The 23,288-nt window shown below is 34.4% G+C and overlaps 1 protein-coding gene across 1 annotated transcript in view; it reads right to left on the bottom strand.

Moving 5' to 3' along the window:
* The window catches only part of CAND1 (cullin associated and neddylation dissociated 1), a 41,960-nt gene that overhangs the window by 5,467 nt on the left and 13,205 nt on the right, over window positions 1–23,288 (bottom strand). The window contains exons 3-11 of the mRNA XM_006205832.3: window positions 12,790–12,944; window positions 10,920–11,043; window positions 9,389–9,645; window positions 9,198–9,303; window positions 7,849–7,994; window positions 4,346–4,638; window positions 2,710–2,851; window positions 865–2,358; window positions 2–97 (exon numbers count right to left, since the gene is read on the bottom strand). Coding sequence (XP_006205894.2) covers window positions 2–97; window positions 865–2,358; window positions 2,710–2,851; window positions 4,346–4,638; window positions 7,849–7,994; window positions 9,198–9,303; window positions 9,389–9,645; window positions 10,920–11,043; window positions 12,790–12,944 — 2,813 coding nt within the window. The remainder of the gene's footprint in view (window position 1; window positions 98–864; window positions 2,359–2,709; window positions 2,852–4,345; window positions 4,639–7,848; window positions 7,995–9,197; window positions 9,304–9,388; window positions 9,646–10,919; window positions 11,044–12,789; window positions 12,945–23,288) is intronic.

Below are 23,288 nucleotides of genomic sequence, written 5' to 3'. Positions count from 1 at the left end.
CCTATGCAGTTCTTTAATAGTGGATCAATAGGTTGTGGATGATCAGAAATAGTAAACTTCACAGCTGTAACCACTGAGCTTCGGGCATATGATGAACCTATTTAAAAATGAATTGTAAGTCTACTGGTATTTAAGTTAACTAAAATTGACGGACATCTTTATCATTTTCAAACCACTTCAAATAACACCAGTGTGTTTAACTCCTTAAGATTCTTTTTGGTCAAGAGCAGTATTTCTTACTGCTCTCAGGACACTAATGGAGCAAAGTTTACTCATCTTATGAAATATTCCTTTTGAAATCTAATGGAATTAATTTCTTCTGGGAAGGAGGTGGCCTGGGAGACCAGCAGTGGAGGATCTATCCCTCACAAAAGGGAACTGGTTAAACCCATAGTAGCATTAAAGATTGTTTGTTTTTTTTTTTTTCAAACGAAAGCAATTTCTAAGAATGGCCATTAATTCCTTCTCCTTGATCTACAAGGGTTGACACTGGTAAACCTGAAAACTCCTCTAGAATCTTTCAACTGAACTAGGTTAGTTCACCAATTTTAGAACTGTAATAACTAGCAAGCTCCGCCAGCTATATTAATTCAAGAGACACCTGTCTTTTCCACATTTTAAGACAAAAGGGTAACATTAAAATATACTGAACACTAGAAACTACAACAAATTTATTTAATCATTACCTAACTATGCTCTTCATCCTTTTAAACAACAAAATGTCACTTGAATATGGCTCCATATCATAAGGCAATAGGTTCTACATGTAACAAGATACAGAAATGTTTTAACTTTGACACTGGGCATCTTTCAGGGCAACCAACTCCTAATATATTTTTTAAATAAGAAAATCTAGGTACTCACCTGATATTAAGTAACTCTTAAGCCGCGGAAGGAGAGTTTCTGGATCAATTAGAGTGAGTTTGCCTAGACATTCAGCAACAACATTTCTGGTTCCTTCTTCTGCACATTCACAGTGCTTTAGCAATAAGGCCCAGATGTTTTCAACATACGGTTTAAGGCCCACCACTGATGCAGAGCTAATAATTTCCTTCAAGGAATGAAGCAGAAGATACTGCCTTTTGGGTTGACTGGTTATTTCTTGTAAGACAAATGGTAGATATTCAGGAAGGTTGCCCACACTAATGCTGCCTAATGCATAGGATGCAGCTGATTTGACTTCTTCACTAGGAGATGAGAAGGCTTCTAATATCACAGATTTTAGTTCCAGCTGCCCACTTAAGTCAATATGATGCCCAACTTCTCCAAGAGAAAGCAGAGCTAAGAGGCGAATAGAATCTGTAGACCTTGAGTTCTTGACATCTTGAATAAACTGACCTACTACAGCTGGTCCTTCTTTAGGGCATGCTCGAGTAAGAGCGGCTACGCATTTGGCAATGGAATAATAAGACTGCTTATGAGTAAGAGCTGTGCTCTGAGAATAAACTGGACCGGTCAGCATACGCAACAAATCCATGTATCCTAGATTATTTGTTCCAGTGACAACCAGAGCTTGGAAAAAGTCTAGCATGGCGCTAAGAGCTCCCCCCTGCAATAAAGGTGATCTAACAAGTCCAATAAGTTCATTGAGAATGGATCCACTTATCTTTGAAAGGGAGGAGGGATACACTTTTGCCAGTGTGGTAAGAAAACTGATAGCCATCTGTGAAACATGCATATCACTTTCACTGATAAGAGGCGGGAGCTCATCTAGAACTGCATCAATCATGGCGGCTGTCAAGCTGTCACTATAGTTTTTAATTAGAATATCTAGAGCAGAAAGTGTACCCAGTTTCAAAGCTCTCTGGTTTTTCCGGAGAAATGAAGCAAGAATAGGAACCCCTTCTCCCAGGACAGGCCTCAAATCTATCTTCAAAGGCGACCCAGCAATCAATGTCAAAGCCTTCACTGTAGTTAACCGGGTAATCTCATTCTTTAGCCTCTCCAAGAAAATCTGAAGTGTATTAGGCAAGTCAGAACCCAAATTGTCTCCCAGGTTGCAAATAATTTGTCCCATACAGGAAATGGCCCTTTCCTTGACTTCCTGATCAATGTCCGCTGCTTTTAACCTCTTAATGGTACAGGTAAATAGATCTTTGATATAAGGAGTTGCATCAAACGAGGAAGGCTGATCTAAAGGACGAATTACTTTGACAAGCTGTTGAGTAACAAGAAGTGCTTCGGATGTAATCTTGTAAAATGGGTCTCCAACACAAGCCACCACTGGAGGAACCAAAGCTTGAACATGAGGATGGAAGACTTGAGGAGAGTGGTTACAGAGGATTACATACAGACAGGACAAAGCATCAATCTTCAAATTTGATGAGCTTGATTTATCATTCAGTGAGAAAATGATTCCTAAAAACCCAACCAAAAAAAAAATCCAGTAATTTTTATGCATCACAGCTTTATGAAAGAAAAAATTTAAAACTAATCCCTAAAAGATTGCTAAAGTTTCCACTTCACCTTATTATGTCTAAAGCAGTAGAAATTCCACAAGCTATGATAAACATTAAAGTCAAAAATGTTCAGTTATGATTTTATACTTTTAACTTTAGGTATTCAGGATGGTTCTACAAAAACCAGTTCCTCATGCAAATTAAGTTGTCACAAATTATCCTTTTCAAGGAAACAATTATTTAAGCTTATCTAAGTCTTGATAAAGTCTATATAGTAAATCCCAAAAGTGACTTACTATTTCTTTCATACCTGGCACAAGTACAGGAATGTGTTGTGTTAGGGCCCCCGGTAATACATTTACCAGTTCTGTTAACATGTTAAAACAACACTGTCGGGTCTTCACACTTTTTTCTTTCATCTGTTTGTGCAGAGCTTTGACAATGTTGGGAACCTGTAATTATCAAGCGCTCATTAGCTGGTTCAGCTATTGGTACTTCCTCAGTACACTTAAATTCAGGGGATGGGGAGAAATGGAAATTTTTTTTTGGTCAAATTCCCAAGTCCTCTAACTGCTAACAAGATTGTTTGATACAAACTTTGTTGCGTCTACTGTGTATGTTCTCTTGTAACTATATTTGCTTGATTGTAGTAAGAAAATAAATGCTATCATTAGCTTTCTACTGAGCAACAAAAACAGTCTCCCTTGATTAATTTAAATTAGGAAATGTATTAAGACTAAATAGAAATCTAAATAAAAATTTTCAACTGAAACTTTAGGAGCCATAATTTATAAATGGCTTTTTGGAACCCAAGTAGCACATACGGAAAAGAAACTATTAAATGGGTCCTTGTTTTTGCTTCTTGTTTGCTGTTGCAATGAAATCAACCTCACTTCAAATGCAGTTACAAGCAGCAAGAATATGACCCAGACATCTGCTTCTAAACTTTCTAATGTTTTATTAGTCAGCAAAACCTAAATAGGGTATTTACTAATAAATCTTATAGATGTCAGGTCACAGAAACATACCATATTGAACAATGATGTGAGAACTAAAGGCAAAGGAAAATATCTATCTAGTGAATTCATCACAGCATCATCAAAATTTCGTGATTTTTACCTGCCTTCTACATACTTATTCAATTGCTTATGTCCTCCATACACTTTTTTTTTCTACAATTAATCTTCAGTGTTCACCTTTAAGTTCACCACAAACTTTTAAAATTTTTACTACTTGAAAACAAGATAGATATGACACGTACATACCCTCCCCTGGTTCAGTCCCTCTCAAGAACTGTTTTGTGATCTATAAAAATGGACAAACAGGTACCCCCTAAGGCTGCTGTAGAGATTACATATAAGATAGGAAAATGTCCAGCATGTATCAACTATTCAATAAATGGGGGCTATACAACTCTAATGTTTAGGATCTTAGAAAAGATGTCCTGAAGTGAAAAAATAAGTGTTTTATTAATAAGAACTGGGATATATAATAAATACTCTGTAGTAGGCACTTCATTGTATGTTTACATAGATCATCTCATCTCTACCTTGGGTAGACAGTTCTAAGTAAACCCTGATTACAAATGAGAAAAGTGAAGCTTAATGAAATGTCTAAATTACTTGTCCAAGATCACACAGCTAAATTAGGAGCGAAGGAAGCTATAAACACAACTAGTCTGATTCCACAGCCCTAAGACTTCTCCATTAATATCAAAGACAAAGATTACTAACTCTTAAAGGTAATGTTGTTTAGCCAGAAAAATCAAGAAAATAATCAGATTTATACAAGTAATAGAATATGAACGTCCATAAATGACTATACAAACATATCCCAGAACTCTGTTTCTCTAAAGCTATTCTGGAACTCATATTTCTATATAAAAATGACATTTTAAAAGATGAAATTTATTATCATGATTTTCAAAACCACACTTTTCAACTGACCTGACTCTGAAGCATTGTTAAAGGTGTTTCTCCCTGTTCCATTGCGTCAGGGTCACACAGCCAACTTTGCACAGGACGAGTTTGCTTCAAAAGAGAAAGGTATGCATGAAAAACATCTGCCTTTACATTCTCTTCACGCTCTTTAAATCTGGATATCAGTGCAGGAGAGACGGTCTTGTAGAATTCTGGAAGCATTTCATGCCTTGTGCTAACCACAGCATCCAAGCACTTAGCAGCTGCACGTCTTACTTTCCAGCTCATGTCATCATCGTCACTGTATTCATCATCACTCCCTAAAGAGAAGTTTTAACGTTAACATGCTAATAATCATAAGTTTATTGTTTAATATAGAAAGTGAATTGATATTCATAAACTAAGATGGTTTTCCAACTTTTCACTAAGATAAACAGCAATAGATAAGTTTGAAAAGAATTAATACTTAAACCAGAGGTAGAGTTATGAATTAATACTTAAACCAGAGGTAGAGTTTACTTACATAAATTTACACATAAATAAACCTCTAAAGAAAAATGATCATACTATTTGTTAAACATTTTCATATTTATAGGTAATGAGCTGCTTAATTCTTTAAAATCATTAATTCATACATTAAACTTCAATATAAATATTTATAAAATCATAAATGTCCTAGTCTTTTTAAATAATATGAATAGAAGTTCAATTCAAAAGACCCACTTGACACTAGGAAAATCAAACAACTGGGGAGCTTATAAGATTAACCATAAAACAGATTTGTGGTAAAAATGATGTAATGAAAGGAACGATGACCAATCCTAGGTCATACTGTGAAACTAATTTTACAGGGGGAGAAAAAGAATCCTGACATCAGCTTTCTTTGTGACCACAGATTGTTCACTAAATTTGTTGATGCATATTTTCAACCTTTTAAGGTATGATCTTAATACAGTTTAAAGAAACTAAACCTTCTCAATTATAACAAGAAAATTCTACCCACATAACAACAGAGCACTAGCTTCTCTAAACTCCTGTAAAACATGAAAACAATATTCCCAGTATAAGCATCAACAATTCCATCTCACTTATGTATACTTGCTAACTTGTGTGTGTGTGAAATCTCTGAAAATTATTTCCTTCTGATACTATCAGGCTGAATCAGTTGGGTAAACAAAATCAGGAGGATGACCTACATATTAACAGTTCTCAGGACAGTCTAAAATTACTGACAATAAACTCTGTTATTCTTAGATATAAGACTATACCCCTAAAATGATTCCTCACTGGGGGAAAAAAGATGATGTCTCTTCATTGGCTTATATTCCAGTTAGCTTAATGACAGCTAAATGTAACCAACATGTCTTGGAAAAATCTAGGCTATATGATAAAATTTTCCAATCTCCAAAGCTTTATTACTTAATTTCATTTTAGCACTTCAGCATATTTGGTTGGATTTTCCATGAACCCAAGGCATTTGATTTATTCATCAATACTTATATGAAGAAAAATTACAAGGTAGTATCAAAATGGACTATTTAAAAACAAATGAAAAATTTCCAGTGGCAACCCAACTATGAGAAATACTTTACAGAAATATACTTTACTGAAAAAGGTTAATAGCCTAGTCACTGAAATTATGTTGGTTTTATAAGTTACAATAACACTGCTACAAAGATATTTATTAGGTATAATCCATGTAACTGATAAAGCAGCTGTGAAGGACTTGGTTTATTATTCAACATCAGTACTTACCACACTAAAAACCAACAATCAAAAAATGTGGAACATAAAATGCTAATGCCTTTTTCAAAGGATACTCCTATTATAAGCTAACGTTTCCCTTTATCAATATAACACATTTATTGAGTGTCTAATGTGTGTCAAGCACTGTCCTAGGCACTTGGATAAAGCAATTAATAAAAAAGACTAAAATTAAAATCTCTGCCTTCATGAAGCTTCCATTGTAGCAGATCATAAATAACTACAATGTGTCAGAAAATGATTAGGTATAATGGAAGAAAATTAAAATGCTACAAAAGGAGAGAGATGATGTAAGGGGAAAGCCCTGAGATGGGAGACTGTATGAGGAGGGGCGTGTGAGAGAAAGTGATCAGGTATAACCCCAAAGTTTTTGGCCTGAGAAACTAAGAAAAATGGAGGTGCCATTCTGAGATGGAAAAGTCTAAAGAAGAAACAGGTTAGGCAGGCAATGGGGGAAGGATGGGGAGAAGATATTTTAGACATCTAAGCAGTAAATCAATTAAGCAGTTACATATATGAACCTGGAATTCACGGGGAAGATCTGGGGTAAAAATAAAGTTTGGGTTTTCAGCATACTGATATGATGAAAGCCAAGAAACAAGATGAGATCAACAGGAATCTAAGAGTATAACAGAGAAGTCCAAGGACTGACCCTGGAAATACTCCAAAGCTAAGTGGCCAGGGTGATGAAGAACCAGCATGGAGACTGAGAGGGAGTAATCACAAATACAGGGCTAAAACCAAGAGAGCGTGGTATCCTGGAAGTTAAAGAAAGAAACGCTGCTGAGACTAAGTAACAGGCAGAGTCAAACATTTGAGGTCACTGGCAATCTTGTCCATCACTGGAAGACAACTCAAGAGAGAAGAGGAAGAAAGGGGCTGGAGAGCTATCATTCTTTTCAGTTCTGTTGTAGTGTAGAGAAATTAGGCAGTATCTGCTACAGTCCAAGATTATTTGTACTTTTTTTTTTAAAGATGGATGAAATTACAGACTTCAAAAGTCATTACATAAATTTATTTATGGAATCAAACTAAAAAGTATAAGAAAATTAACAGGAAATTGACCAAGCCATAAACCCAAGTCACTTACCCACTTAAACATTTCTATTATGATTCTTTTAATACCAGCAGAAACAACTGAACATGAGCAACCCTGTGTCCTTGAAGTGCTATTTCTTTCCAGAGTAAATACCACAATCAAATCACAGCACAATGATGTCAATCTCAGGAGCCTCAGAAATGTTCAGATTATTCATGAAAGTTAAATGAAGCCTCAAACAATATTTAGGATTTTTCATTAAAGCAACTATGTATAAAACCAGCCAAACTGCTATGAATGTTATCTATCAATATAATTTTTAAAATAGCATTCATTTCCCTCCTCACAAAAAACACTGTAGAAAATCTGAATAAAGAACAAAAATCACTTATAATTGCTAGCCAAGAGAAAAACACTAGTAACATTTTTTCAGCATATTTAGAAAAATAAAACTGGGGCAGAGTACTTTTTGTTACCCACTTTCCACTCAACTTATTAACTGCTTTAACAAATATTTTTCTAGAACATGATTTTGAAAATTTTGCATAGCAGTTCAATACATGTCCCATAATTTAATCAATTTGCTGCTGTCAAATATTGAGGTCTTTTCTATTTTCACTATTATAAACAAACAAATGGTACAATCTGGGGTTAAGAATCATCTCCATCTGTAACACTGGGTCTTTCATGAAAATTTAACAAATTTCTTCTACTTAATTTGAAATACCTTGGTCGTCATCATCACCACCATCTGCATCCATGGCATTTTCATCTTCATCTTCATCATCATAATTATAATTTGGATCATAGGTAAGATATTTAAGACATATATTTATAATGGTAGAAACATGAGGATATACTTCCTTAGGACATCTGAGAGAAAAAAAACAAAAGCTGCCTTGAATAACTGTATTTTTCTCACTGAGTCAGTATCTGTCACATTTTGCTTTATTACCAGATTTTTTTCTTCCCTTGAACATAGGAAAGTGGTCTCCAGCCTTTTCAACACCAATGACCCTTCATCCTTCCCTCCCACTGACTCCATGTTTTAAAAGATTTACTTTTCAAATTACTCTTATTCAATCAGTTTTAAGATGAATCCCCCCTCCATTTTTAAATCTCTGAAATTAGGATGATTTTTATAATTAAACAGTATGTCATGGTTAGTATGGGGTCATACAGACAGAAATCTGTATATGCTCTATCTTCTCAACATGACTAAAAGACCAAGCCCACATGAACTTGCCCTTCAGTAACTAGGATTATTTGTGAAAATGCCATGCACATTCCTCTAGGCATGGTCTTCTAGCTGTATGTTGTAAGGACAGAACATTATAATAATAAATGACCAGCTATAAAGGAATAATTTGTGTTTCTCAATTAAAAGGACAGAAATGAATCCCCACAATTTCTGATCTTAACAATCTGATATGACTATAAAGCTATTTGCCAAAAGCCATCAGTGGCAAATAGTAAAAAACTATTAACTAATACTGCAAGTAACAACAATGAAGTCTCAGGACACTGTACTACTACTACTGTCAATTCTAGCACAAGCAAAAAGACTCATTACTTAGCCAGCATGGCTTCTCTTACATAAATGTAGTTTTTATTAGAACTGGGGTTTCCAAATTGAGAATCAGTGCCCTAGCAAAATGGATGTAACAGATCTCAAAAACTGCTGAAGAGAGATGAAACTCACTTATATATTTCTGGCTAGATAATTAACTTAATCCTGCTACTCTCTCAGGATAGAGACTACATCATTAAATTAAACTAAAAGACAATTATAAATACTTTTCCCAAGTTCTTAAAGTAAAGCCCTAACAATGAGAAGGAAACATTTCAAAATAAATGTAAGGACTATCTTAAAATAAAGATGATACTCACTTCAAACAATTGTATTGGTTGTCAGTTACTGTTTAATTAAAAACCTAATTGTAACACATTTGAAATCCAAAACTCAATCCCAGCTGTCAATAAATAACTCATTTCCCCTCTTCCACCTAATTTAGATCTTATTATTCTATTTTAACAAAAATTTTTATTTGAAAAATAGAGATCTTAAAAACTTGCCTTCTCACAAATGATTCAAAGGCTTGAATGCAGTACTCTCTTAATTCATCGTCATCTACATTACAAAATTTTACCACCAAAGGAATTATCTTCTCAAGGTATTCACCTAAGAAAAGCACATTGGTTCTTAAAAACATTCATTAATATTTTTTAAATTAAAGAAAACTTTATAATATTTGAACATTTCTTACCTATTCTATGACCAGCTTGCCTACTAATAGCAGCAATACACTGTATGTAGGTTCTTGTTGTTGACATGGAATCATTTTTGGACAACTCTGACAATAGATGTTCAATAAGATCTACAAAAACTATATTTCCACAGCTCATAACCAGATGGCCAAGAGCAATAATAGTTCTTTTCCTCACTGCAAGTCTAGGGCTGGTCAACTGGGGGAGCAGACAGGTCAGAATTGAAGGATGGAAATTAACAAGAAGTCCTCCTTGCCTTAAGATAAAATAAAAAGAAAACAAATAAATTCAATCTGTCCAAGAATGACTGAAATGTCTGGCCTCTGACCATCTCTTGACTACTCCTTCTCCCTAATGTCTTTCCTCTACATATCTACAAAGTTCCAATGATCTTGCTGACCCAACCCTCTCTTCCAAATCATTTCAGATGTGCAATTCATTGAGTCAATAGCATCAAACATCTGTGTCCTATGGCAGGACGGTGCCAGTGATCAAGTCACACATAGGACAAAAGGTCTAACTGAATTTTCAGTTCTTATCAAATTAAGTATAAATTCCTCACCTTCCTCCACATGACGCCAATCTATCAGGATGATCTCATACTACTTTTCATTCTATATTCAGGAAAACTAGAATACAGTGTTTTCCAACTCCCAAGACTACTTACATATTCTGATATATTTATGCTTGAGCACATATACCTGTGCCCTACCCACTTTCAAAACTAAATTCAAATGCCACTCTTTCCATAACAAGCTTTCTTAGATCCTTTCAGTTTATACCCCAAAACATACTATATTCATTAGTATTTAGTCTAACTCTGCCTTATAGTCATTTGCATTCTTATCTCCTATAGAGAAGTATAAGCTCGTTGTGTGCCAAGATGATAGCTCTTCACTTTTACCATAAATTTGTACCACGTGAAGGCACTTGATTTTTTCCAAGTTCACGTGAACTAGCCACAAATAACAGACAAATAATGATGACGTGTAACAATTACAAGAATCAGCGACAAACTGACAGGCCTTTTAAGGTTATTTCCCCTAGGAGTTCCTTAAATCTTTCTATCTTTCCAGAGGAAAGCAGAAAAGCAACAAATATATAAAGCTAAGCTCCTTCCTCCCAACACATGCTTTAAAAATATGGTTGCTGAAGTATACCAGCATTCTTTTAACTGGAAAACTTGCTACTCCTACTGGCACATTTCCTTATCCAAGCACATCATTGTATTCAGGAATACAAAACAGTAAAACAAAATATAAAAACTGCTGAAATATTTAAATCACAGATCATCTTATTTTTCAAAACTACAAAAATTTACTCACTATGCAATATTACATGACAAATATAATTAGCTTATTTCTCTCCTTACTCCTTATTTCTCTCCTTACTCCTAACCAAACACATTTGTAAAACAGACAATTTAAATATGAATAAATTTAGACCAAGTTTTATTATTTATCAGAGAAGGTTATTAATAAATGTATAAATATTTGTATTACAAGTAATATACATAACACTCATGTTTACCTGCTCAACATATCAGCCATAATATCCAAGGCTTCTAGCTGAACAGAGACATCTTCCTGCTTTGCTATTGCACTGGTAAGACGCCCAGTAATCTTTTTACATACATTAGCAGCTAATGCAGAGCCTACATACATGAATAAGAAACCAATGATGATTTCAAGGCAAGTATGCTGAATTCCACTTTATATTCATTATAATTACCAAATATTCAACAACTCTAAACTTGATTTTGAGACTGACTGAAGAGATCTACATAAGAATATGTGTTTCAAAACAGGTTGTTTTTCAATAAAATGTTAGACATGAACAAGAATCAGAGGTAATAAATGCAAGAGTACACCACACAGGGAAAACAGTATCGATTCAGTAAACTCTACTGGACAACTATATCTAAGCACTGGCACGAATGCCTGCTATGGAGCTGACAGTAGCTGAAGTGTTAACATCTCTAGATTGGAAAGCAGCAATGACATTTTCCTCTACTGCAGTCCTCTCTACTATTAACCTAGTTTAAATTTCAGTGAATTAAAAACCAAATATATTCTGAGCTCCAACTAACATGGTTTCTTTAAAAAAAAAAAAAGTAGCTCTAACTTCTAGTGAGATTCTTTCCAATCCAAATAAAGTAGAAATGCTATTCCCGGGACTCATAAACCAAGGTTATTACTATTTTAAAGTAGATTAGTGTTGTTACTGACAAGTAAGAGGGAAAAAGGAACAAGGAACTATGAAAGTAAAAATCTGCTTGGTTAAAAAAATTTTTGTTAGAACCAGAAATCAGCTAAAAACAAACATGTTTCAATGAAAGGAAAAAAATAAGGAAAGTATCAATATAGCTAATATACCTATAAATATACTTCAGAGTTGGTAAAACATTTTTGAAATAATGAATTAGTACGGTAAAGTAACACTGGCATGATACATTGGGGAAAAAAACATCAGCTTTGGATTAAAAGATAATGGATATGAATCTTCACCTAATCAGGTAATCAAAACTTGGAGTGAATTGACCTAATCTCTCTGAATTTCAGTTCCCTTATGAACAATCTACATTGTTAAGACATCCCATATAGCTGACATTTAGACAAACTGAAAAAATACACATGCACCATCTAGCATGATAGCTAGCACAGTGAACGATGAATAAATATTAAGTAAACAAAAACTACATACCAAGAGTACATTATTACCAATCTACATCTTTCCAAGATGAGACAGTAACTTTTAGCCTGACAATTTTAGCCAGCAGCTTAGTAGTCAAGACCAATTCTAAAATTTACATTACCGACACATTTCTGTCAGAGGCCAAAAGCTAACAACTTGACAAATTCATTAATTGTAGTTTTAATTTTTTTAAATTACCAAGTAGCTGTAAAAGGCTCAGCCTTAATTAAAGATTCTAGTAAGTTGAACTACTTCACAGCTGTCTTAATGGCGTTAAGTTTTACATCATAAATTCTAATGCAAAGCAAAATTAATACTGACAATAGAAAAAGCTAATCAGAAATAACTCATGATTTTGGTTATTTTTTCCTTCACTATATAGGTTGGCTTAACTCTATCCTGCAGTCGCAGTACACACAACAATATAAAACCTTGCTCCAACATAAAAATCCTTCAGAACTGCTATTCCTGAGAGACACTTAAATTTAATCAAAATAAGTCATTTAAAACTAAAAACTGATTTATTTTTAAGCAAAAATAAGACTCCAGACTTTACTTTCTTAATTGTTCAGAGGGATGCTTATAAAGATCTTTTAGGATAGATACTTCTCTCCCTCCCTGGCCAGGGAAAGGGGGGGGGGAAAGGCAGAAGAGAAATTCTTCCATTTGTAAAAGGGAAATAGAAGAAAAAAGTGCTCTTGCTTACCACTGGATGCTGGAGGAAGTTCTCCAATTACTGTTTTAAGGCCAATACTTGAAATATCTCGAAGCTGTTCTTTATCAGAAAGCATGTTAGTGCAGAGGGTATCTACAATTGTCTCTACTTGGTATTCTTTCACTTTACTCACTAAAGGGCCAAGACTGTAACATAAAAAAGAAAAAAAATTTAAATCAGATAAACACAAAAACAGAAAATTAGACAAGTAGAAACATTAACTTTTCTGCCTCGTAACTGTCAACAAAGTAAACATTATGCCTATATCATAGTATATGAATAAGAGTACAAAAATGTATGATTAATAAGTTCCTTGCAGTTTCCATTTTTTCCCACTTATTTCCATCATAGTATGAAATTCAAGATGCTTCCACCCCCTGCAAACCCTTCAAATACACAAAACACCTTTTAATAATAAAAAAGCTAAAAAAATAATAAGGCTAATTAGCAGTCTACTTCTAACAAGGATCCTATGATTTACCTCCAACAGAAATTCCATCTAATGTATCACACTTTGCCAATGTAACCTTTCCTTCCTAACATCTATCACCAACTCCAACTCATGAACCAAAGAATTTATATTCCTTTTATTTTCCTGCTCAAATTTTAAAAATGTAAAGTAATTGGTTGCAAAAAGCAAACAAGTTAGGACTACTCTGTGCTTCCAAAGCAGCTTGTATATGCCTTTCTTACTAGTATTTTATACTGTTATTATTGTAAGACTGCATGTAGGCCCACTGGTTGAAGATAAAGAAAAGCCCTTCTTTTGTGTCCTTCCTATAGAATTTAGCACACAGTAGATAATGTTTGGTTGCATGAGTATTCATTGAGGAGCCATTTTGTTCTATACTGTATTGTATTACAAAAGTATGGGCCCTATCTCCAAAAATTTACCATCCAGGTGATGAGGTAAGGAACTCACATAAATACTCTGGAAATTAACTGAAGGCATTCACTACTCCACACAATTAAAAAAAAAAAACTGTTAAATTCAATGTTAGTATTTATTTACTGGCAGGAGACTGCACCTGAGAGACAGATTTTTAGGTACTAGGCTTTGATGGAATATAGTTAGAAAAAAAGCATTTCAAATGGAAAGATCATAGACTAGAATGAGTGGAATACATACTGAAAGAGATGAGAAGTCAGAAGAACTGCAGGATACAAAAGGCAGATGAAAAACACAATACGAAAGGCAGGCACCTGGGACTTTATGAAGAATCTTTAAAGTTAGGCCAATGAATTTAAATGTGATATGGTAAAATTGGGACCAATGCATTTTCTCAAGCATAAGTGACATGATGAAAATAATTTAGTTTGATAAATGCTCAGATCAATGTTTCACATATACATTCTTGATAAATAACAGCTGACTGCCTGCCTGACTACAGAGAAGCAGCAAGCAGTGAAAATTGGGGAATTAACAAAAGAAGAAAAATAAACAGAAAAGGTTGGAGAAATCCAAGAACAGCCCAATCCAAAATGATGACAGTGACTCACAGACACAGAAGACAAACATGGTTACCAAAGGGGAAGCAGGGAAGGAATAAATTGGGAGTAGAGATTAACAGATACATACTACCATATATAAAACAGATAAACAAGGATTTACTGTATAGCACAGGGAACTATATTCAATATCTTATAGTAAATTATAGCAGAAAAGAACAAAAAAGGAGAATACAGATATATATACATACACGTATGTATAACCAAATCACTGCTATACACCCGAAACTAACACAATACTGTAAATTATATGTCAATAAAAAAAAAAAAAAATAATAGTAATGACATATATGTAGAGAGGTCTAATGTGAAACAATAAAAATTGGGAGTGAAAAATAAAAAGAATTCCAAAACTGAATTTAAAGACTTCTAGCTTCCAGTAATGGCAAAATAGCTTCCAACTCTCCTCCAGATAATAATTACAAAATCTCTAAAACTGTATTTTAGAAAACAACAATTTGAATACATGGTAATGATGGAACTAAAACATATGGGAAAAAATGTCTACCTAGAATTCCATATCTAGTGAAATTACTTTTTGTTGTTATTATATTTGGGGGAGGGGCACTAATTAGGTTTATTTATTTATATTTTATTTTATTTTTGATAGAGGTACTGGGGATTGAACTCAGAACCTCCTGCCTGCTAAGCATGTCCTCTACCACTGAGCTATATCCTTCCCCCGAAATTACTTTCTAAAAATGAAGATAAATTAAAGACAATTTTGGGTAAAAGCTGAGAATATATCACCACCAAACCTATTCTACAGAAATTGCCAAGGGAAGTTCTTTAGGCTAAAGGAAAATTAAACCAGATTTACAGAAAGGAATAAAGATCACAAGAGATGGTAAACGTGTATATGCCTAAAAAAGCTACATTTAAAAGACTACTTTTTTCTTCAAAATATCAGTAATACTGTATTATGGATAAACACTCACAAATAAAAAACAATAGTAGCACAAAGACAGGAGGAAGGCAGTGGAAAATGTTATTTCAAGGTTTATATAATTTATATCAAGTGGTACAATATTAATAGACTGTAATAAATTTAAGATGCAATTTATAATCCCTAGCCTAGCATGACAACTTTAAAAATAATGCAGAGATATATCTGAAGAGTCAACAGAGGAAATCAAAATTAAATTTATAAAACAGTGATTCCCAACTTTTTTGGTTTCAGAATCCCTTTCACACTTAAAAAAAAAAAAAAAACAATGAAGACCCCCAAAGAATTTTTCTTATATGTGGGTTCTATCAATGTTTACATTAAAAATTAAACAATAATAAACTCACATATTACCATAAATAATGCAGCTATATTCTCAAAAAAGGGAAAAAATAGCTGTTCCACATTTTTGCAAATTAATGTTTGGGTATAAAAGAAAACAACTGGATTTTCATATCTGCTTTTGCATTCAATCTATTGTGATACCACATCATATGGCCTGTGGGAAATTATACTGTACACTTATGAGACAACGAGCATCAAAAGGGAAATAGGGCGGGCACACTTAAATCTAACTATATCAATATTTACAATAAACATCAATGGACTAAAAACCACTCCCATCAAAGGAAGAAATTATGAAACTGAATAAAAGGATCAAGAAAAAAGCACAACCCAACTATCTGCTGTCTACAAGACACATAATTTAACAATGAAAGCACAGATTAAACTGAAAGTAATATAAAAAGATACATTATGCAAACACTAATCTTAAAAAAACTGGAGTGGCTATATTAACATAAAATATACTTAAAGATAAGATGTATTTAAAGAGAAATATTTCATTTTCATAAAAAGATCAATCAGGAAGAAGTAATTATAAATGTGTATGCACCTAGTCATACAGCTTTAAAATACGCGGAGCAAAAACTGACATTATTAAAGAGAAAAACAGATAAATTGACAATTATAGTTGGAAATTTTAACACTCCTCTCTCAGTAATTTAATATGAAGGAAAAAAAATCAGAAAGGATATATAAATCTGAACAACACTATCAACTACCTTGACCTGACATTTATAATACACTATACCCAACTACCAAAGAATACACTTTTAAAGGTACACAGAACATCCACCAAGATCTATTATATGCTGAACATGAAACAAATCTCAGTAAGTAGACAAAACAGACAAAATAAATCTTCCTGAAATCTTAAGAGTATGGTTCTCTGAGCATAACACAATTAAGTTTGAAACTGGTAAAAATAAAAATAAAACATAGACATCCACATAGTCTGAAATATTTGAAAACTGCTTCTAAATAACCCATGGATCAAAGAAAAATCACAACAGAGATTAAAAATTTTTCAAACTAATAATGAAAATACCAAAATTTACTTAGAATATATACCTTTAAATGTTTAAGAATTAGGAAGGACAAAAATGAGTGGAAAGAAAAATAATAAGAGAAGAATTCAATGAAATAAAGCAACAAACAGGGAAAATTAAAGAACCCTAAAGTCAGTTCTTTTGTAAAATTAGTAAAGTTGGTAAATCCCTGATTGAATGAATTGAGGGGAAAAAGGAGACAGAGAAAACACAAGTTACCAAAATCAGGATTAAAAGAAGAGGATATTCACTGATGACAACTGTTCAGGTAGAATATCCCAAGGAATCAACAAAAAGTACTGTAATAATAATGAGATACTATGGCTCACGGTTAAAAGATTCAGTATTGTTAAGATGTGATTCTCTTTAAATATTTCTATAGCTTCAACACAATCTCAATCAAATTTGAGCAAGCTTATTTTTAAGAATAGAAATTAACAAACTGAATCTAAAATTTACACGGAGAGTTCCGGTCAAGATGGCGGAGTTGTAGGACCATGAGCTCGCCTCTCCTTGGGACTACAACAAAACCACAACTGAATGCTAAACAACCATCAAAAAAAGACTGGAATCTAGCAAAAAAGATCTGCAACTGGAAACAAAGAAGGAATCACAGCAGGATGGTAGGAAGGGCGTGCTCACGATATAATTGGGCCCCATACCAACCCCCTACCTCTCTGGTCAGTGACCCACAAGCTGAAGATCTGTTAAGTCACAGAGGCCCTCCCACAGGAGTGAGAGCTCTAAGCCCCACATCAGGCTCCGCAGCTCGGGTCCCGGCATTGGGAAGAGGAGACCCCAGGACAACTGGTTTTGAAGGCCAGGGGGCTTGGCTCTGGGAGCCTCACAGGACTAGGGGAAATGGAGACTCTTCGCTTGGGAAGTGTACATGGAAACTCATGTGCACCAGGTCCAAGGGTAGAAGTAGTGATTTCATAGGAACCTGGGCCAGACCTGCGTGCTGGATTTGGAGGGTCACCTGGGGATGTGGGGCAAGCTATAGCTCACTCAGGGGACATAAAAGCTGGTGGTGGACTTTCGGGAGTGTTAATCTACAGGAGCTTACCTGGAAGCTGACATCTTGATTGGATCATTAGCACCAAGTCCTAGCCCCACCTGTAGGGAAGCCTCAGGCCAAACAACGTACAGGGTGGGAACACAGCCACACCCATCACCTGACTTCCTAAGCCACAAAGGCCTCTAGACACAGCCCTACCCACCAGAGGTCCCGGACCAAGCTTCATCCAGCAGTGGGCAGGCACTGGCTCCTCCTGCCAGGAAACCTGCACAAGCTTCTAGTCCAGCTTCATCCACCAGGGCAGATACTAGAAATAAGAAAACAATAATCCCAAAGCCTGTGGAAGGAATCCACAAACATACAGAAAGATGATATGAGGCAGCAAAGGAATATTTCCCAGGGTACAAGATAAAATCCCAGAAGAAGAAATAAGTGAGGAGGAGATAGGTAATTTATCTGAGAGTTTAAACTAATGATGGCCAAGATGTTCACAGAACTCAAGAGGAGTACAGATGCACAGAGTGAAGTTTTTAGCAAAGAGTTGGAAAATATAAAGAATACCCAAACAGAGTTGAAGAATAAAATCACTGAAATGAACAATACACTAGAAGGAACCAAGAATAGACTAAATGATGCAGAAGAACGGATCAGTGAGCTAGAAGACAGATTAGTGGAAATCGCTACTTCAGAACTGAAAAAAGAAAAAAAGAATAAAAAGGAATGAGGATCGTTTAAGAGAATTCTGGGACAAAATAAAGCGCTCTAATATTGCATTATAGGGGTCGAGAAAGTGGAGAAAGGACCTGAGAAAATTTCTGGAGAGATAATAGCCAAAAACTTCCCCAACTTGGGAAAGGAAACAGTTACCCAAGTCCTGGAAGCACAGAGAGTACCACACAGAATCAACCCAAAGAGGAATACACCAAGGCACACAGCCATTAAATTGACAACAATTAAGGATAAGGAGAAAATATTAAAATTAGCAAGAGAAAAGTGACAAATAATATACAAGGGAACTCCCATAAGTTTATCAGCTGATTTTTCAGCAGAAACTCTACAGGCCAGAAGGGAGTGGCACAATATATTTAAAGTGATGCAAGGGGGAAACTTACAACCAGGAATACTCTATCCAGCAAGGCTCTCGTTCAGATTTGATAGAGAAATCAAAAGCTTCACAGATAAACAAAAGCTACAAGATTTCAGCACCACCAAACCAGCTTTACAACAAATGTTAAAGGAACTTTTCTAGTCATCAAACTACAAGAAAAGAGAACAAAAAGAAAAAGAGGAAAAAAAAAAGAGAGACCTACAAAAGATTGCTTTGGCTGTTCAGGGTGTTTTGTGGTTCCTTACAAATTTTGGAATTGTCTGTTCTAGTTCTATGAGGAATGTTGCGAGTATTTTGATGGGGGTTGTGCTGGATCAGTGGATTGCTTTGGGTAGTCTGACCATTTTGGTAATGTTGATTCTTCCAATCCAAGAGCACAGGAAATCTTTCCACTTTTTTGTGTCATTTTGGTTTTCAGAGTATAGGTAACCTTGGTTAAGTTTGTTTCTAGGTATTTTGTTGTTTCTGATGTAATGGAAATGTCTCAGCCAGTTATAAAATTCTGGTTTCTGAAGTGAAAAAAAAAAAGTGAATGAAGGGATGCAAATGACAAAATATCCTTTCTTATGGGTGAGTTGTATTCCATTACATATGTATATATGCTGCATCTCCATTATCTATTCAACTATTGATGTGCACTTAGGATGCTTCCATATCTTGGCAATTATAAATAATGTTGCTATTAATAGCAGAGTGTACGTATCTTTTTAAGTTAATTCTTATTTTGTGGTTGGCTTTATTCCTTTGATAACTATGTAAGTTTAAAAAGCTAAAGCTCTAAACGTTCTTAAAAACAATGAACAGTACATATATGTAAATTAAAAACTATATGTGCAGTTAAAAAAAAAAGATCTATCAAGTCATGAAAGACATAGAAGAAACTTAAAAGACATATTACTAAATGAAAGAACCCAGCCTGAAAAGGCTACAAACTGTACGATTCTAACCAAATGACATTCCGGAAAAGGCACAGCTACAGAAACAATAAAAAGATAGTGGTTTCCAGGGGTTTGGGGAGAGGGAGGGAGGGAGGAATGAATAGATGGTGCATAAGGGATTTTAGGGCAATGAAAATTTTCTGTAGGATACAATGGTGGTGGCTACATGTCATTATGCATTTGTCAAAACCCATAGAATGAACAACATTAAGAGTGAACCCTAATGTAAACTATTGATTTTGGTTGATAATAATGTGCCCACGTTAGTTCATCGATTGTACCAAATATGCCACACTGACTGAGGGATGTTGAGGGTGGGGGGGTACATGTGTGGGTGGGGAGGGCTATGTGCAAACTCTGTATTTTCCACTCAATTCTGTTGTGAACCTGACACTGCTCTAAAAGAAGGGTCTATTAAAAAGAAATTTACATGGAAATGCAACAGAAATTAAAAAAACAAAATACTTGTAGAAAAAAAAAGAATGAAGCTAGAGAACTTACATTAACTTATTTTCAGATTTCTATAGGCCTACACCAGAGTTTCTAAACCAAGGGTGATTTTTGCTCTTTAACAGACATTTAACAATGTCTGGAGACACTTCTGGTTGTCACTACTAGGGGATGAAGGAATGCTTCTGGCAAAAATAGAAACTGCTCAATATCCAACAATACATAAAATACACAGGATAGCTCCCCACAGCAAAGAATTATCTGGCCCCCAAACTCCACAAGACTGAAAAAGCTTGAGCTATGCTAATAGAATAGTGTGGTACTGGCATTAGAACAGACAAATATATCAGTGGAGCAGATGAGAGTCTAGAAATAGACTTACACTTCTATAATCAACTGATTTTTGACAAAGATGCCAAAGCAATTCAGTAGGGAAAGGAAAATGTTTTCAATAAATGATGCTTCAACAACTGGACAGCCAAATGGGGGGGAAAAAAACAATTCCTACTCCATAAAAATTAATTCAAGATAAAAGAGAGGACTAAGTAAAAGTTGAAACTATAAAGCTTTTAGAGGAAAACACAGGAAAAAAAATCTCTGCAACCTAAACTAAGATTTCTTATAACACAGAAAGCAATAACCATAAAACGAAAGTTGAAATTAATCTATAAATTAAATCAAACTAAACTAAATTTAAAAATAAAAACTTAAAAACTTATCAATTTGGGAGAAAATCCCTATAAAACACATGTATCATATGATATCACTTAATATGTAGAATCTAAAAAAAAAGACACATGAACTTATTTATAAAAGAGAAAGAGACTCACAGACATACAGATCAAACTTATGGTTACCAGGGGGAAAGGGAGTGGAAGGGATAAACTGGGAGTTCAAGATTTGCAAATACTAACTACTACTGTATATAAAATAGACAAGTTTATACTGTAGAGCACAAGGAACTATATTCAATATCATGCAGTAACCTATAATGAAAAAGAATATGAAAGGGAGTATGTATATGTATGAAACATTATGCTGTACACCAGAAGTTAATATATTGTAAACTGACTATACTTCAATTAAAAAAAGAAAAAATCAGGTCTAAAAAAAAAGTGTCAAAGGACCTATATCCAGAATATACTATATTATAACTCTTATAATTTGGTAACAAAAGGACAAACTTGATTTTAAAAACTGGGAGAAGTCCACAAAAAAATAAAGTTAGAATACTCTCTCACACCATACACAGAAATAAACTCAAAATGGCTTAAAGGCTTAAACATAAGACAAGACAAAATAAATCTAGAAGAAAACATAGACAAAACATTATCTGACATATATCTCAGCAATGTTCTCCTAGGGCAGTCTACCCAAGCAACAGAAATAAAAGCAAAAATAAACAAATAGGACCTAATTAAAGTTAGAAGCTTTTGCACAGCAAAGGAAACCATAAGCCAAACAAAAATATAACCTATGGAATGGGAGAAAATATTCGCAGAAGATGAGACTTACGAGGGCTTGATTTCCAGACTATATAAACAATTCATACAACTTAGTAAGAAAAAGAAAAACCCAACCCAAAAATGGACAGAAGACCTAAACAAGCAATTCTCCAATAAAGACATACAAATGGCCAATAGGCACATGAAAAAATGCTCAATATTGCTTTATCAAGAGAAATGCAAATCACAACTACAATGAGGTGTCACCTCACACCAGTCAGAATGGCCATCATTAAAAAGTCCACAAACGATAAATGCTGGAGAGTGTGTAGAAAAATGGAACTCTCCTACACTGTTGGTGGGAATGTAGTATGGTGCAGCCATTGTGGAAAACAGTATGGAGATTCCTCAAAAGACCCGATTTACCATATGATCCAGCAATCCCACTCCTGGGCATACACCCAGAGGGAACCTTAATTCAAGAAGAAACTTGCACCCCAATGTTCATAGCAGCACTATTTACAACAGCAAAGACATGGAAACAACCTAAATGTCCACTGACAGATGACTGGATAAAGAAGTTGTGGTATATTTATACAATGGAATCCTACTCAGCCATAAAAAAGATGTCATTTGCAGCAACATGGATGGACCTGGAGAATCTCATTCTAAGTGAAGTAAGCCAGAAAGAGAAAGAAAAATACCATATGTTATCACTCATATGTGGAATCTAAAAAAAAAAAGACAAATGAACTTATTCACAAAACAGAAACAGACTCACAGACATAGAAAACAAATCTATGGTTACCAGAAGGGAAGGGGATGGAAAGGAAAGGGATAAATTGGGGGAATTCGAAATTTGCAGATACTGACTGGTGCATATAAAATAGATAAACAAGTTTATACTGTATAGCACAGGGAACTATATTCGACATCTTGTAGTAGCTTACGGTGAAAAAGAATACGAAAATGAATATATGTATATTCATATATGACTGAAGCATTGTGCTGTACACCAGAAATTGACACACTGTAAACTAACATACTTCAATAAAAAAAAAGACTTAAAAAAAAAAGGATGCCCATGATCATTAAATAAATAAATGGCCAATAAACAAACAAAATAGCATTAGACATCATTAGTCATCAGGGAAATGTAAATTAAAACTACACCGATACACCGACTGGAACAGCTAAAACTAAAGAGTGGTAACCAACTATTGATGATAACGTGGAACAACTGGTACTTTCATGTAAAATGGTACAAATACTTTGGGAAACAATTTCACAATTTCTTAAAAATCTAAATGGACAAAAGCAATTTCACTCTTCCATAAGAAATAAAGACACATGTCCTGAGAAGAGCTTATACACGAATGTTCGTTGTATCTTTATTCACAGTAGCCAAATCCTAGAAAAATATCATTGTGCTATTACATGCAAGTACTGAACAATTACTAATTAGTAATAAAAAATAATGAAACACTAATAGACCCAACATAAAACTAATTTAAGGTGAACAAGGTTGACCTTAAGTAGGAAAGTTGTGAGGTAAGGAAACAATTTTATCTTTTTCAAATGGTTATCCAGTTTTTCGAAAAAAAGGTCCAACTTTTCTCATAATGACACTATCTTCATCATATACTTTCCATTCTACTTTACTCTACTGTTCTATTAATGCCTTA

The sequence above is a fragment of the Vicugna pacos genome, chromosome 12 (assembly GCF_048564905.1).
Source record: "Vicugna pacos chromosome 12, VicPac4, whole genome shotgun sequence".
In the NCBI taxonomy this organism is placed as follows: Eukaryota; Metazoa; Chordata; class Mammalia; order Artiodactyla; family Camelidae; genus Vicugna; species Vicugna pacos.
The sequence above is the reverse complement of the archived record's forward strand: the minus strand, read 5'-3'. Positions and strand labels throughout refer to the sequence as shown.